Source organism: Amblyomma americanum, chromosome 5 (genome assembly GCF_052857255.1).
Source record: "Amblyomma americanum isolate KBUSLIRL-KWMA chromosome 5, ASM5285725v1, whole genome shotgun sequence".
Classification (NCBI taxonomy): domain Eukaryota; kingdom Metazoa; phylum Arthropoda; class Arachnida; order Ixodida; family Ixodidae; genus Amblyomma; species Amblyomma americanum.
Window position 1 is genome coordinate 119,437,416 of NC_135501.1, and position 16,748 is coordinate 119,454,163.

The following is a 16,748-nucleotide window of genomic DNA, read 5'->3' on the forward strand; positions in this document are numbered from 1 at the left end:
GGTGGAGATTCGGGGTATCATCGATATCCTGGTCCGGGGTGCTTCGGCGTCCTGCGTCAGACGTGGTTGTCGGCCGTGAGTTCTTGGCCTGCGTCGCTCGGCCGTGCCCCAGCCTTTCAGACCCGAACCGCCATCGCCGTTGTCCCACCCCGTCCCCTGCCCAGACCACTCAACACGACGAACTGAACCCGAAGCAAGGACCTGACTTATCCTATCGACCCCACCGACCCGAGACGCGGCTTACATCTGAAGACACCCTTCCCCTGCTCAGGTCGTTCGGCACGTCCTGGGGCCTCGATCGTCGGCTCTTGGCGACCTGCGGCCCGGAAGATTCAAGACCAGGAGTCATTCAGCCGTCTCATTCATCGTGGCTGCCAGCACCTCACCCTTTTCTCGTTCCTGTCCAACCATCCTCTTAAGCCCGTAACCACTTCGCGCGACTCTTTGTCACCGATCGGGACGATCGCTTGGTGGCGCCGGGTAGCGTTACGAAGAAGACGACGAACTGTGCAGTGGCACGGGCAGGAGCGCTCGCGCTTGGCCAGCAGCCATTAAATCATCTCATTGCCATCGATCATCGCGTCTTTCTTCGGCTGGCCGCCACGTTACAATATTATTGCAACTACCGGAATACCAGTCCTAATGAAGACTGTCATTTTCATTCCATATTTTGAAAGCGGGGCACGTAATAAGAGTGAAAACTGCGGACCACTCTGAATTTTGCCGGCGGCGTCCAAAATGCTCGAAAAACATTTAATTTAAAGCATGCACGGGTTTCTAGATTAACATGATGAGATTTCTGCTGCCTAGTGCGAAATCGTGCAGGGCAGAGCATCGTTTAAAAGTGTTTTCAATCGCCTACTATCCAATCGCCTACTTCATACCACATCATCTACGAATGCTCTCGTGTGTCAAGCACACCCTCCAACTCAGCACATAACACAGAGGTACGGAAGACTGCTCAGAGCGGCGGGCGTGAGGGGAGTGCAGCTCCTTTTCTGTGAGAGACGCTGGTACGTCGCATGAGCCGGAGTCAGTAGCAGAGCTTCAGCTTGCTAGGTGAAAGAAATTCGACGGCCTTAAGAAAGTGGCATTTAAAATGTCGTCAGCTGGAGCTGTAAATAAAAGTAACCAACACGCAATGTAACAGCAAGAAAACTGTCGTTTACATCCAAACATGTGATCCCTAGCTTTGACACCGCTTTCACTCAAGCAGTGGACTAAGCACGTTAAACAGGGAGACGTGTACAGCATGCCGAGAATGCTGCAGCAAATAGCGTTTTGATTCCTGGAGCGATCCTGCTCATCCATCAGCGCAGCTGTTTGTGAATTCTTTTTTTAGATCACTTTTCGAAAGTATTTCCTCATCTAGGAGCACGCTCTTCCCCTAGGCGTAATTAGTGATTAGAATTTTATTACTACATTTACTAACTGTTCTATAATTTGTATTTTCTTTGGCACAAAATATGGTGCATCTTTCTGTCTTTTTCATTTTATATCTTGATACATTAATTCATCAATACCCTGCATACAATGTAGTGTAATGTCCATAATATCTTTTGAAATAATTAAAAAAATTGTTCTGCGCACAGAGAAACTAATGATACACAAGAGGGTTTTGTGAAGTACCTTTTTATTTCCCAAATACGTGCGACCACCGTTAAATGGATCACCAAAACCCGTGTTGACAAGCCTGAACACGTTGCGTGGGTAATGCGTTGCTGAGGAGAAATATCAAGGAACAAATAACGTAGGCTTGAAGTTGAAAGCGGCAAGGTTTTCGAGGGCGGGCTTTTTGTTGTTTCCGAATTCCATGATGTCCGGCCCCATCTGGCTGTCGCCAAAGCACGAACACATATGTGTTTATACCAAACGGGGCTCCATCCAAAATTCTTGCAGCTCCTGTACGGAGAACGGTGCAAAACAAGAACACATGAGATGCAGCTCGCGTAATCGTGAAAAAAGGAATTGTTTTCAAAAAGCGATGGTTTTTCATTTCTCGCAATAAAAGATGGGAGCATATCCGCTAACTCAACACATGTCAGCTTCTCCGCTGCCAGCTACAATTGTAGGACATGCACTTCTCGACGATAGCTTGCAGCCTGCAGGGTCGACGCAAAGAATCTTCAAGAAAACGCGTCACTTAACACTTCGGTGCTTTTAGCTAGCGTTATACCGATAAGCTGTCGAAAATATCACTGCGATTGTTTTTCATCGTTATGCAATGCACTGCTGACATCTGAAAAATTCGCGCCATGACTGTTCCGTGACGGTTGAGCAGCTCGGCTTACTGAAGGCGGCCACGTTCCGTAACGCACCTCCCCGAGCTTTCGTTTAGAGCAACACCTATCAAGCGCCCGTTCATGTATTTCGGATCAGTACAGTAGCAGTTCCAGCCAGCGTGATCTGAGGGTGGTTGCATTGCAAGGAGTGCATGACAAGAGTAGAGGAATGAGTACCAGCCATGTTCACCGCAAGCCACAAGTTATAAGAATTAGACGGAGACCTCACGCCGATGTGCTTAGCAGCTTAGAATGTTGGTATGGAAGGCGCAAAGGCACCGTTCAAATTACGCCTTTCTAATTGCAGGTTTCGAACTCCGGACTATCAAGTATAGAGCATTCGAGATATCATCACAGTTAATCAATTGGTTTGTTAAGTAACATCTGTTTTTAGATTTCTAGTATCTGAAGACGATCAGCATTAAAGGCTGAAAAGTTTAACGCTATTAAAAAAATTATTCCCGATGACGCAGTTTACATTTCCTTGTGATTTTCTGGATGAGTTTACATGCAATACAGCACGAACAAGGTGCACAGTTTCATAATGCATTTCAGGGCGGCCCACATCATACTTTACGAGTAATGCTGTCGTGGCGAGCAATTTTTCCCGACACATTAAACTGTCAAGGGTGGCGAGTGCTCCTCATAGATGAGCGACAAATGTGGAGGCCCAATGCGGTACGCATCAAATTCGTCATAGCCATCGGGGTACACGAGCGGTTATGCCGTGCATCACTCATTTGAGGGATGACCGGCCCAACCCGCTTACAATAATAATTGGGCAGCTCGAGAAACAAAAAGAAAATAGTGAACGGATGATTACTGCTATACAACGCAGCTCAGGATTGTTTCATTGATTGTCCGTCTGAGCACAACTTTTTGTCATCGCATATATTTTCATAGCCGAGATTCAGCTCAGCGAAGCGATTAGGTGCCAGCTACCGCTTAAACTGTCTAGATATGTGTCTGCTGTCTTCTAAACTCCCACCGGCTGTGATTAAACTGACGATGACTGACATATGATGTAATGAATGCTTTCACAAAGAACGAAAGTTATTTTCGCACTCACAACCACAGCGCTTCTGGCATTCTTGGGGCGTTTCGAAGTTGTTCCTGTTGCCCTGGCAACCACCGTAGATGAACTGCTCGCAGGTCTTCGTGTCTTTGTTGAAGTAGTAACGAGGGAAGTAGCCCATGCAAGGACCAGGATCCTTTGGCTCCTGGCACCTAGTATCAGAGCTTGCTGCGACGGTTGATTACGGAAACGCTGATTAAGAAGGCCTCCGTTGCACGTAAAATTCACTCCATTCTCTATCTATTTTCCTGCACTTTTCAGCAGAGGGCTCTGTTTTGCATTATTTTGTGAGAAAGAAAGGATAAAAGCTTAAGTATCCGAAAGGCAAATTTGTATTTGGAAATCGTCATAAGAACTTCTTGTGTACAAATCGCTGTACTGAACAAAAACTTAATACTGCGATCGACAATGCCCGCCGCATTTGCTAAATTAGTTGCGGTGACGTCGAAGACAGTTTTCTGGACATGAATTCCTGAACATATGTCCCATCAACCTACATTTTCAAACAGCGCTCACAAAGTCCTTTTTGGCCACCGTGTAACTGGTTTCGGTCAATTAACGCGAGAAATCTTTCCTTCATATATACCAGTTTCTAAGCAAAAATGTGCTCTTTGCTGCATTGCCACAAGGACTCCCCCCCCCCCCCCCCTCCATAAAATCGATCTTACTACTAATAAAAATTGGGTTGTGTTGCAGTTGAAGTCCCTATATTAGGCGTAACCAATGGATGGAATTACAACCGCCCATTAGAGCGATTCACCAGATGCACATGTTTCTCCAATATTCCACTCACTGGAGTGCATTGTTGGCGTTGTCTTCACGATGCAATAGGCTAGTGTTAACGCATGTTGACACAATACTTTCTCATTATAGTGTCTGTTCAGCTGTTAGCGATGATGCTTCATGCGAGACGAAAGTAAAGGAAAGAGGTACAGGAGCAGCCAGCCAGCGAAAGAACGGCTACAAGTAATCGCCGAGCTGCGGCACAAAAAAGCTGTTATGGATTGTCGATCGCCTATCTGTCTATTCTGTGCGATGCTTTGGTCTTCACCTAGGTATGAAATTAAGGTACGCGCCACATTACGCTTCCTAATTCCTGGCCCCATGCAGTGGAGGTACCCGGGCAGGCAGCCAGAAGAAAAACCAACGGCACCCTGTATCTTTACCTGAAAAACGCTGCGTTCCCATTACCGATCTAAACCAATGATAACCTCTCCTGTTAATAACTTGGGTAACTTAGCAGATAGCAGGAAAGAAGGTTCTTGCACAGCATTCATGACTATGGTCTACTGAGAGGACATGCGCTCACAAATAATACTACACAAGCAATCTGTACACGAAAAATCGTTCGTTTGTGTTAACTTGTAGCACGGTGTTGTTTAAAATATTTTAGCGACTAGCCGTATTCACACTGCGTTCGCCCAAAATCCCCGACTCCAATCCGTTCATAAATCATCAGAGGTAGCTTTATCCCTCCTCAGGAAAGCTGAAATAAAATACGTTATGCTTACGTTAAGAAACAGTAAGCGTTCAAAGCGTGCAAGCGAATCGGAGACAGTCTCTAGAAACTGCATCAGGAAGTTTCGAAGAAGCAGCATCAACTTAGCAAGTTAAGCGACTGCTCTTCAATGCCGATTTCAGCCCGCCGCATGGAACGCAACTTCCACATCCACAAAAAAAATTTTAGGGACTACGCAACTCACCCAGTGCAGCACCAAGAATCGCAAACAGTACGAGGAACTTCATGGTACGTCCGTCCATAGTGGTAGACGCTAGCCCTGGAACAATCCAATTGACATTGAGGACATGCAATTCGTTCGAAGCTGTTCTTCATTGTTGAAAACAAAATCGGTCTCGTGCGCAGATGTTTTGAGAATTAAACAGCCCAGACCGGTGCTTCCAAAGAGAAGCTTGTGTGAGCACGGATTTCCTAGATCTAGAGATGTTTGTCGCTTCGCGTGCATGTGGTTGAAACTATGGCAGTATCTGGCAAATCGGCGCATGCCACTCTTATTCTCATAGCTATTTCGCGCACGTGCTCGGAATGATCGGATACGAAGTGGATTTATTCTTTTACAACTCTCAATTCATCCCCGACTATTGTAAACTATTGCTCATTTTCGAGACAGTACGACATTAGTTGTCTTCCCATGAAGGATAAATGCTTTTTCTAAGGCTGAAAACAGGACCACTTGGCGTGACATAGCTAACCGGCACAGCGAAGGATAGTGGTGATTTTGTCCTCTCTCTATCATTCTGTATCTTTTCGTTAAATATTTCTAGCGCTGCGTTCCCCCACATTACCTTTAAGCCCTGAGACGTATGCGTTTTCTTGATCTAGACCTGTCGTATTTTTCATATCCTTTCCCGGCAAGGCTTTTTCTACATCCTCGTTAATTACCGATGAGTTATCCCCAACTATGATGTTGCTGCCGCAATGATAGTTCAAATTGTTACAAAAAACATCTGTAGAATTTCTCACATGCCCTATCTTATTCATATTGATAATGACAATGCCCCCTTTGTCTCTTGGTGCGTGTATCTCATTTTTTTCGTAAGCGCAGCCTGCTCTTTACTACTTTAAGCGTCCCTCTGTTCTGCGGAGCATAATTGCTATTTTTTATATATTTCAAGTTACCTTCATTCATCACATTTTAGAATTCTACCAGTTCCAAAGTATCCGCAGGTCTTTGGGGTATAATTCTTGGCTGTTCTTTAACACCTTGTTGTTCTTTACAGAGATACCTTGTTCGCGTGGAAAACTGAAAATTGTCCAGACAAGCTACCCCACCCCGCACTTATATTGTGCACTCCGTTATTTCATTGGTAACATTATCATCTATTGCTTCCACTCCAAAGCCGTCGTAATGGGTTGAAGCATACTATATTATCTGTACATTCATCCGCTTTATTTCATTCGCGCCTTTCCGGCTCTTACACCTGCACATTTTTTCTTTAAGTATTTAATTGCTTGAATTTAAATATAGCTCTCATTTACAATTATTGTACCCTGGGCGATAATCTCCTGCTCCGTGGTCGCCTCCAGTTGCTTTCATTCAACTTTTCAAACATCTGCTCATCATATATAGAAGCAAGCGCTAAGGCTTGTGCCACCATCGACTTTTATCTTTTGATTGGCCTAATTACAATAGCTGAAACATTCTTGTTATTGCTCAAGATATCGTGTATGATACCAGCTCTAAGCTTACCGGTCAGTATTGTGTGTTGTGTTGGGTTTAATGGCGCATAGACAGCTAATGCCATCATGCGCCAAGCGCAACATATATAAAAGTTTTCCGCAGAATTGTATAAAAAATGTGAAAAGTGGTCAGTGGTGTAGATGACCTAAAATGTGGGTTTTACTGCCTAGTGATACCAAACACAAGACATTTTAAAAATGGGCATTAGTGAAAGCTGTACAGAAAGTCGGTAACCTCTTCAGCCATCCTTCCCTGCGCAAGGATGTCGAGACTCCCAACCAATCGATTAAAGACCGCAGCCGTCTCCTCAGGAATGAGAAATTGGATGAGGTGTGATGAAAAAGTCTCTCTTGTTATGAAATGACTATATATTATCTGGTCCACAATTTTTTTAGGAGGTCTGCTCTGTACAAAAACTTAAAAACCTGTGAAATCTGAACTAGTGCATCTTCACCGAAGAGTAATGTTGGGTGGAATGGTATGTGTTCATCGTAAAAACTTCAAAATGCTTTTTCCTCAGTGTTTCGTGTTCTCTGCATGAAAATAAAACATGGTTCATTGTTAGCTCATCTTCGCACAATTCACCTTGGGGCTTCTCTTGTTTTGTCAGAAGGAAACTATGTGTGAGGTGCGTGTGTCCTCTTCGAAGACGGCAGGTAATCACTTCCTTGAAACGTTCTTGGAGGGTGCAGGGCTTCCATTCCCCTAAAACTGATTTTACAATGTGTAGTTTGTTGTTTGCTTCATTGTCCCATGCCGGCTGCCATTTTTTCCTTATTTCACAATGTACAAATTTCAAGCAATCTTTAAAAAAGAAATTTACTTTTTTAATTTGCTTTGCATGAGCCTTCGCAGAGCAGAGGTCTTCGCTCTAGTTTGCCCTAATTTCGACATGACTCGGCACCCTGCAAAGTTTTATATTTTTTCCTTGAGCTATGACTTTTCTTATGTTGTGTATGATGTCACCGAGCATCGGAGTGACTAAATTTTCAGAGTGCAGAGCTGTAAGTAAACTGAGGGTGTCTGTGTAAATAATACGGTTTCTGAGGTTCTCATTTAACATTTTTTTTTACGGCTAGGCATACAGCGTAACACTCGGCTCTGAAAATAGACGCACACTTTAGAAGTCTCAATATTTCCGCTTCATGTCCCCGTGCTATACTGTGCTTCCTACGTAGGCATCCGTTTTTGAACTATCTGTATAAAATTCCGTGAAACCATTGTGTTTTGTCTCGAGTGCTAAAAATTCTTTCAGTATAAGTGGTTGCGGAGTATGCCTTTTGTGAAACTGTGTAAGGGTGAAATCGCATATCACAGGAAAATTGTACCATGGATGCAGTGGATCTCGTCTATGTGCAATGCTAGGTAATGTATCTAGTACGCCGAGATTGTGGCACATCTCTTCAAAGCGCAAGAGTAGTGGTCTGATAGTTTGTGGTTTGTTGTTAAAGAGTGTTCTAGATGGGTACCTTGCAACTATTTTGTTAGAGATATGTTTTGTTAGGGAACGAATTTTAGAATGTATGAGCACGTAAGCATGCTTCTTCTATCAGAAAGAGATGGCTCGTTTGTTTCAACATAAAGACTGCTTATGGGCGACGTCCTGTATGTGCCAGTGGAAACACGCAAACCTAAATTATGCTCTGGATCTAGTCGTTTAAAGTAGGACGGCCTTGCTGAACCATACACTTTGCAACCATAGTCTAAGCAGGAGCGTACCACAGAGCGCTGAATTTGTAGAAGGCACAACCGATCGGAACCGCAGTGTTTTCGTGAGAGGACATTCAGTATGTTCAAAGACTGCGATGCTGTCTTCTTTAGCGCGTTCATGTGAGGCAGGAAACTAAGTTTTTGTCGAACGCTATGCCTAGAAATTTCTGTTTATTTTTTACAGGTAGTTCAGTATTGTTTCTGTCTAATGAGAGATTTGTTTGTAGGCCCGTAGGCCCCGTTTTAGAGAGAGAACTAAGGCCACTGATTTCTGTGGAGAAAAACGGAAGCCATTTCTGTCTGCCCATGTTGCTAGTTTATTTATCGCAAACTGTATTTGTCTTTCGCATGTAGATATGTTGGAGGATGTGCATGCTATCTGCAGATCATCAACATAGACAGAATACATAATGAACCTCGGCATTATTTTCCAAATAGAATTCATTGTTACTACAAAAAGTGTTGTGCTTAAAATACATCCTTGAGGTACTCCATTCTCCTGAATAAAATTCTTTGAAAGGGTTGAGCCTAGGCGCACATGGAATGAACGGTTGCATAAGAAATCTTTTAAGAAATTCAACATTCTGCCTTTGATGCCAAGCTCGGCCAGATCTTGAAGAATTCCGAACCTCCAGATAATGTCATATGCCTTTTCTAAGTCAAAAAAGACAGCAAGACAGTGTTGTTTGTGTATAAAAGCATTCCTGACAGTATTTTCTAGACGAACTAAGTGACATATAGTGGAGCATCCTGTTTTAAGACCACACTGATTGATATCAAGAAGTTCACGAGATGGAAGGACAAAAGTTAACCTGATATTCACGACACTTTCAAAAGCCTTGGCGAGGCAACTGGCAAGAGATATGGGTATATAACTGCTGGGGGAGGTTGGTTCTTTCCCGGGTTTAAGAAATGGTGCAATATGAGCATTTTTCCAGGCTGCGGGTAGTTTCCCTGATACCCACATTTTGTTAAAGAATAGTAGAAGTGCCTCTACGGCAGACTGAGAAAGATAGGCCAGCATTTCATAGTCTAGTTGGTCGGGTCCTGGAGCAGTTTTTTTTTGCCAGCAGAAAGTACTTTATTGATTTCCTTTAAGGTAATTAGTGTATGGTATTTTTCATTAGCACATCCACTTGTTGGGAGTTTTTGTTTTTCGCCATGTTTTTGTATTTTAGGAATGACTGGATGTAATGTGACATGCTAGAAACTGCAGCGAAGTGCTCCCATAATATATCTGCCTGTTCCCTTATATTTGTTTGTGCAGCAGGTGTTGTTAAAAGCGGAACTGTGCACGGCGAGAGCTGCCATTTTATTTCTTATCTGTTCCCACAATTTTTAATGTGATTTGACTGTTTATGGATGACACATAGCTCTGCCATGATGCTTTCTCAGCACTACGATGGACGTACCGAGATTTAGCTCTTGCCTTTTTAAAATTTACTAGGTTCTCGTGTGTGGGGTGCCGGCGAAAAGTACCCCACGGTCTATATTGTCGTTTTTTTGCATCCTTGCAATCTCGTGTCCACCAAAGTTTGATTTTGCCGTACCATTCCCGAAGACATAGGAATAGCCAAGTGTGCGGCAGCTACGATACACTCAGTGAACTTTTGATTTATTTCATCAATTTCAATATCTTCTAAAACAATTTTTTCTAAACTGGAATCTGATCTGAAAAATTTCCAGCCAGCTAAAGGGAGCTTCCAGCGTCGCGGTTTTTTCGCCATGATTTCAGGTGCAGATGTCAGCCTAAATATTACCGGGAGGTGATCGCTACCATATTTGTTGTCTATGACACCCAATTTAAAATCGTTAAAAGCACATGGCGAGCTAAAAGACAAATTTAAACCCCTCATTTTCCCTGACGCTAGAGAGCAGTATGTATTTTTGCCAGAGTTCGTCAAATATTAGTGCTGAGAAAAACACTTTCTATACTTTGACATCTATAATCTCTTTATTCACTTCCCCAGAAATAGGAATGTCAGTTAAAATCCCCAACTAACAGATAAGGCTCTGAGAGTTGTGCTAAAATGTTATCTAACTCTATGTGGGTAACTTTCAGGTGCGGCTCTAGGTATACACTGTTAGTATTTTATATGTAAGCAGAGCGGTTGCTACAGCCTCTGATTTAGTTGTAAGTTTTACTTCACGGGCTGCTATACCGTTCTGCACGATGATAGCTAACCCTCCTGATAGCCTGCTGGCATGCTATCGGTCCTGGCGGATTACTGTATATTTTTTAGTACATTTGTATTGTGGGGACCTAGCTTGGTTTCTTGCAAGCACAGGGCCACAGGAGAGAATGAAGATATTCTTCATGTCGCTGGATTTTTTAAAAGTCCCCACCAATTAGAGTGTATTATGAATGTCATCTTGTGGGTTTAGAAACTCGGTTTAGGTTGGCCCCTTGATTCGGGGCTTTTCTTTTTTTTCGATACAGGGAGTTCTGCCGTACGTGTGACGTGGACGGCACGGAGCTACCCTGGCTCGTCTCCATCACCTCTGAGGAGGTGATGGCCGATCGTGCAGACTGCACGTGGGTATTTGTGGGAGACCTCACCTCGTGGGCAGAGGCCTTGAGGCCCGCTGCCTCGAGAGGCAGCATGACCTGCTTTGGAGGTAGTGGAGCAGTGTTACCTACTTCCACCTGGGTCGAGGATGGCCCTGCTGCAGCCTCACTACGTGAGGCTTGGGCCGGTGCCAGAGGCTGGTGTGATGGATCACCCCGCCGTACGACATCGGCAAAGCTTGTGTGCAGATTGAAAAAAAAATTATTTGCCATTTTAATGCGTGTTCTCGAATCTTTGAAGAAAATATTCTCTTTAGTTTTCAATGTGATGACTTCTTTTTCTGTCATCCACGATGGGCAAGACCTAGAGTAGGCTGGGTGCTCGCCTTCACAGTTACGCAGCGCAATACTTCTTCGCAGTATTCGGAGGTGTGTTCTTTCGAAGCGCATTTTGCGCAGGTTTTGCATCCTCGGCATCTCAAGGAACCATGGTCATATCTTTGGCAATTGAAACATCATCTGGAGTTGGGAATGTATAGACTCACTGCAATCTTTGTGTAGCCCACTTCAGTGGAGTCGGGAAATGTGCAACTAGTGCAATTAAGTATAAGGTGTTTCGTAGGCATCTCTCTGTCATCTTTTCTTATTTTGATTCTTTGTACCTTTGAGACCTGTTGATCGGCGAGGCCTTCCAGCATTTCCTCTTCCGTGAGATCCAGAAAATCAATTTCTGAGATTACACCGCGAACTGTGTTTAGTGACCTGTGGGGTGTGACAGATACATTAATGTCCCCAAATGTCATAATGTCGGAAAGTTTTGGAACTTGAGCTTTATATCGGATCTCAATGAACAAGTCTCTACAAGCTAGTTTGGTCACCTTGACACCGGGGCCCAACGCTTGTTTCAGGCATTTTGCAACGATGAATGGGGATATTTTCCTTGCTGGTTGTTCGGTATCATGACTGTGGACCACGTCGTCTTTCGGAAAGACATCATTTGTTTTTCAAAAAAAAATGTTTGGTTGCCTCGTTCCGCCCTCTCTTGAGAGGGCGATCATTTCGTGAAGGAGAAAGAGCCATGGAATAAGTGTGTTGTTCGGCCGTGGTGACCATGGAGCCCAAAAAGGGGACGGGACAGGAACTTACAAGCAAGTCCTGCCCACGCCAGCTGTACTCCTAAACTATAACGAAATATGACGAAATCCAGGGTAGTTCGTCACACAAGGTCAACCCTGCCGTCAGGAAAATAGGAAAAACCAAGAAGGTAGAAGGAGACAGGAGAGTTGCGAGAAAGAAGATAGGAAGGTGAAAGATTAAGTGGAGAATAGGAAGAGACGACTGCTGATTTCTTCCTTGTCGGATCAGGCCGGAGGTGCCGTCTACAGAAAGCCAAAGTTGTGTGTTGCCTCCGCCGAGGGGCCTTAAAGGTCCAAACTCTTGGCATCGGCTCAACCACCATGATCCCCTTTTCCCCGGACACGGCGATGCCACGCACGGCTAAGCGCAGTTGCTCGGGTCCGTGGTGATGCACTGTTCACTATCATCCCCCTGCGGATGCTCGGGAACCCTTGGTGTCGCCACTCACCAACACCTCAACGCTGCAGACGCTCCCCTGCGGGGTCTTACTGGTCAGTAATCCCAAACATAGTTCTCGTCGGTCCATTAAGCCACGATAGCATAGTACTTGCCCAGCATTTATCTCTGTATATGCTTCATCTGGCGTATTAACCTCACTATTGCCTCACTATTGTCATAATTAATACCCACGAATTCCTCAAACAGCACTTTTTCTAGCCTCTTTTTTGCTTAACGTTGTTAGACTCCGTTTGCGATCTCGAGCTATACGGTTGTGCTGATTCTCAGCACCTTCTGCGTTACATGCCTGATCGCCGCAGTGCACATTTCCTCCGCCTCTACATCATCGCTTTTTCTTAAACACGCTGAAACTATCCTGCAATAAACAGCATTGACTTCCTCTCCAGCCCATGGTTCGTGATGCTGCCTGGCAGAGAGATGTTCACAAACACCACGTTTCTTAGGTTTCCGGCCTGTGCACAACCGATTGAAGTCACCGGTTGTACGCGTACTGCACTGTTACAAGATTTTGCTCCGCGGTCCTAATGGCCATAGTGTCAAGCAGGCTTGAGTTGCAAGTCAGAAGCTCTGCGGCTCCCGCTTACTCGTCTTAATAGCGATTGCTGATGGAATTTCCCACGCTCTTCGCTATGCCCCGTAATTTCTTGTGTGTGCGCTCAATTCCTCCCCAAGAAGACAAACCAAGCAGTCCAATTACTAATATTGTGAAGTACAGTCCACTTATGTTAACCAACTAGGTGGTTTTAAATCCTTTGTTACCAATCTAAATATTTCTAATATTTACGTATAGCGATTTAGGAAATCTGGACATTGCGAAACCACGTCTGGGAAATCAATATACGTGGCCAAGAAAGAACCAAGAATAGTTTACCCTCTAAACCACGTTAAGTGACGGGACGAGAGCTTCAGGCCGCTGAGCACTGTTCAGGTGGTGGGCTTGTTGATGTTTGGAATAGAGCGGGTATCTGTGGCTGGGATTATATACCATCTTCATTTCTAGCATGAAGCAAAGGAATTCAGGTGCGGTAATAATGTGATTAACAGAAAAAGGGGGGGGTGCAGAAGTGGAGTTCAAGCACGTGGACCTAATCTTTTCTCGCATGACGCTCGAAGAGCTCACACGATAGACTTTATGTGAGTTGTTCACTCCGAGTAGAGAGATTTTTTGTGGCAATGTTTATGGTTTATGGGGTTTAACGTGCCAAAGCGACTCAAGCTATGAAGGACGCCATAGTGAAGTGCTCTTAACCTCTTTAACGTGAAGGGTTCCTTAACGTGCACTGACATCGCGCAGTAAACGGGACTCTAGAATTCCGCATCCATCGAAATTCGAAAGCCGCGGCCGGGATCGAACCCGCGTCCTGCGTGTCAGCAGCCGAGCGCCATAAACACTGAGCAACTGCGGTGATTTTATGAGTGTGGTAACAACCGGGACAAGAAAGGGAGATTCAAGCACGTAGAAATAAACCGGTCTTGCATGCCTGGGAAGTCTGATGCAGCTGACACAGATGGATATCCTCTTTTGCGCTGACAGGCAGCCATTTTGAAGATGGTAACAACGCGACAGACTAATAAAGAACGAAGGATGGGAAACACTGTTCTTGCGTACGTTGAACATTCTTGTCACTCTCTATGTTCCCCGTCTCAAAGAATATCCTCATACCGGATGGCAGGTTAACGTCCATGCGAAAATAAACTTAACCATGCAAAATAAACTACTGCAGCAAAAAGGCACAGAGAAAGACGACGACAAAGCGATTGCACAAACATAAAGATGGATGATCCAAAACGGGGAATGCTGGTTGACAGGAGAAGAATTTCAGAGGCTCAAAAAAAAACAGCACTAAAACGGCTTCAGCCCGGGAAATGCAATAAGTAAATAAAGAATAACGAGGTGATTTCAGAAAAGAGTGAATGGCGGCACCAGAAAGCATTGAAAAAGCAGCTGAGGTGCGAAATGTCCCTACTGATCAAACGGAATATCTTGTGTGTACGTGACTTCTGCTCCAGACAGTAATCATTTATTCTTTATTTAGGAGGTCTTTTATCCTAATGAATAGGGTTCTTTGAATTTGCAATAGTGGGATAATTTTTATCTTCTGCTTTTACAAGTGTATAACCAGATTGCAGAATGTTTTGTGTCAGTACACTAAAATTAGGTGAGGCTGATAACTGTAATCGTAAATTTCATTTGTGTTTATCGGGGAGTCATCGCTTTCTCCACTAGTGCTAATGCCCATTCATGATGATGTCCTTCCGAAATATTTTTTTTCTGACTGGAATAGCATTGTAGAACGCGGATAGCATGGAATGAATCATTCTAAGAGTCGAGGCTATGTTAACTATGGAGTTGCAATCGTTGTTCTTGAATCGGTACTGTTTGTCCGCAAGTACTTGCAGTTCTCGGACTTGAGCCGCAAGCAGGAGAATTTTTGCCGAAGGCTTCTTTAGCGAGTTGAACGCAAGCTAGAGTAGCGCTCAGGGCATTGCCCCTGCGGTTAACGTTGCGTCTAGACTTTGAGTTCTACTGCCGCCATTTCACACCAGAAAAGAAATATTCCGCTTGCGCCCTAGCCTCTTGTCAACCCATTGCGGCATATTGAAGTTTCAATACGACAGAATTTACGTTGTCGTTCCATAAAAGAATTTCAGTCTCAGTCACGTAATTGACCGATTGGACAAAATGCGTCACGTGAGATTGCGACGTCATTACAACCTTGCTACCAAAGCAAGTGACAACCTGATTACCGGGTGTATGCTACCCGCCCTTCGTGGCACGTAGCAAGAATAATAATTTAAATTTATTCAATGTAATTGCCACCTGTGAGCCGTGGCACCAAAAATTAGTCTTACAGGAGCTCTAAAAGATCAACGTGGGCCTCAGAAGACATTCCGGTGACTGCATTTGAAAGTCATCTGTCAGTGCACTGGTGCATCGTTTAACGGCTACACAATGCGCCATTAATGGTATACGTACCCCTCGTGACTAATGCACGCGATGCGTCATAAATATGTCCGCCTCTAGGTGCCTTGCTCTCAGCCGCTGCACACTGAACTACCATTTGTGCATGCAAATAGGAGGTGGAAGCCAGAAACTGCACCAGGCTTATCAAATCTAGTTCTTGTGATAGGGTGTTTGCGCCTCTCTTCACCGACATAAGGCTGGACCACAAGGATTTGACGTTGAATACAATCAACATAAAGATGGTTGTTCATCCGTTAAAAATCTGTGTTCGCACGGGGATTCGAGCCACCGAACCAATGTACGCGAAGCTAATGCTCTATCTCTAAACTATCGTTCTTTCCTTAACACGCTTGAAGTGCCCTGAAATAAAAAGCATCCTGTATTTGTGTAGCCCAAAGTACGTCATACTGCATGGCTTGGACATGCTTATAAACCCCACATATAAGAGGATTCCGACCTGTGCATCACCGATGAGAGGCACCGGTCTTATGCGCACTGCAATGTTACAAGTTCTCATTCCCATATTGTCTAGAAGGCTGGAGTTGCAAGTGACCAGCCCCGCGGTCCCCGTTTAGTCCCCAAACACAGTGACTACTGAAGTAATTTACCCACTCTTAGCTCTGCCTCTCTCGTTCTTCGAGACTGCGCGCGATTTCCTCCGAAGAAGGCAAACTATTTAAAATACTAATATTGCGGATTACATTCCCCATATGTTAACCATTCGAGTCACATTAAAGCATTTCTTATTGCCCTTCTAATTACTAATGCTCATATGTAAAGATTTAAAAAATCTGGGCACCGCCAAACATCTGAAAATTCAATGAGCCTGGCAAGGAAAGAAGGAACGATTGCTTCCTTACAAACCTGCACAAGTGATGGGACGAGAGCTTCAGGCCGCTGTTCAATTTTCGGGTGTTCGGCTTGTTACCATCTGGAATAAAACGGGCATTGTTGGCTGGCATTATATACGTTCTTCATGTCTAGGAAAAAGGACCGCGATTTACGTGCGGTAGGAATGTGACAGACCGAAAAGGGGGGGGGGGGGGAGGGTTAGGACGGAGTTCGAGCACGTGGACAAACTATTCTCGCATGGCTTGGGGGCTGTGACAGCTGACTGGAGGTTCATATACGTTCTTCACTCAGAGAAGAGATTTATGTGAGGTAATGACGTGATAGACACGGGAGGAGATGCAGCGGTTCAAGCACGTGTACATGAATAGGTCCCGTATTGCTGCGAAGGTTGCGGCAGCTAACATAAACGGATACCATGGATAAGTCTAGATGTCAGGACGCTCTATTCGAGATGATAACAAGGTAAAACTCTAAAAAAGAACGAATGGTACGACACGTTCTTTTGTCTCTATTGAACAGCCTTGCCACTACCTCAGGGACCGGTCTAAAAAAATATGTT

General features: G+C 44.5%; 1 protein-coding gene across 1 annotated transcript; it reads right to left on the reverse strand.

Moving 5' to 3' along the window:
• Positions 1-1,616: 1,616 nt before the first annotated feature.
• On the reverse strand, positions 1,617-16,354 carry LOC144132627 (tauPI-stichotoxin-Hcr2d-like). Its single transcript, XM_077665158.1, has 4 exons — positions 16,202-16,354; positions 5,061-5,135; positions 3,352-3,525; positions 1,617-1,902 (listed from the first exon to the last, which is right to left on the reverse strand). Coding segments are annotated over exons 2-4 (234 nt in total). The 5' UTR covers positions 5,119-5,135; positions 16,202-16,354; the 3' UTR covers positions 1,617-1,900.
• Between the last annotated feature and the right edge of the window lie 394 nt (positions 16,355-16,748).

Bases quoted from the DNA above. Each gene is read 5' to 3' on its own strand.
- LOC144132627 (XM_077665158.1), bottom strand. From the start codon at position 5,118: ATGGACGGACGTACCATGAAGTTCCTCGTACTGTTTGCGATTCTTGGT. The intron at 3,526-5,060 runs GTGAGTTGCGTA...CAACCGTCGCAG, and splicing joins GATTCTTGGTGCTGCACTGG to CAAGCTCTGATACTAGGTGC.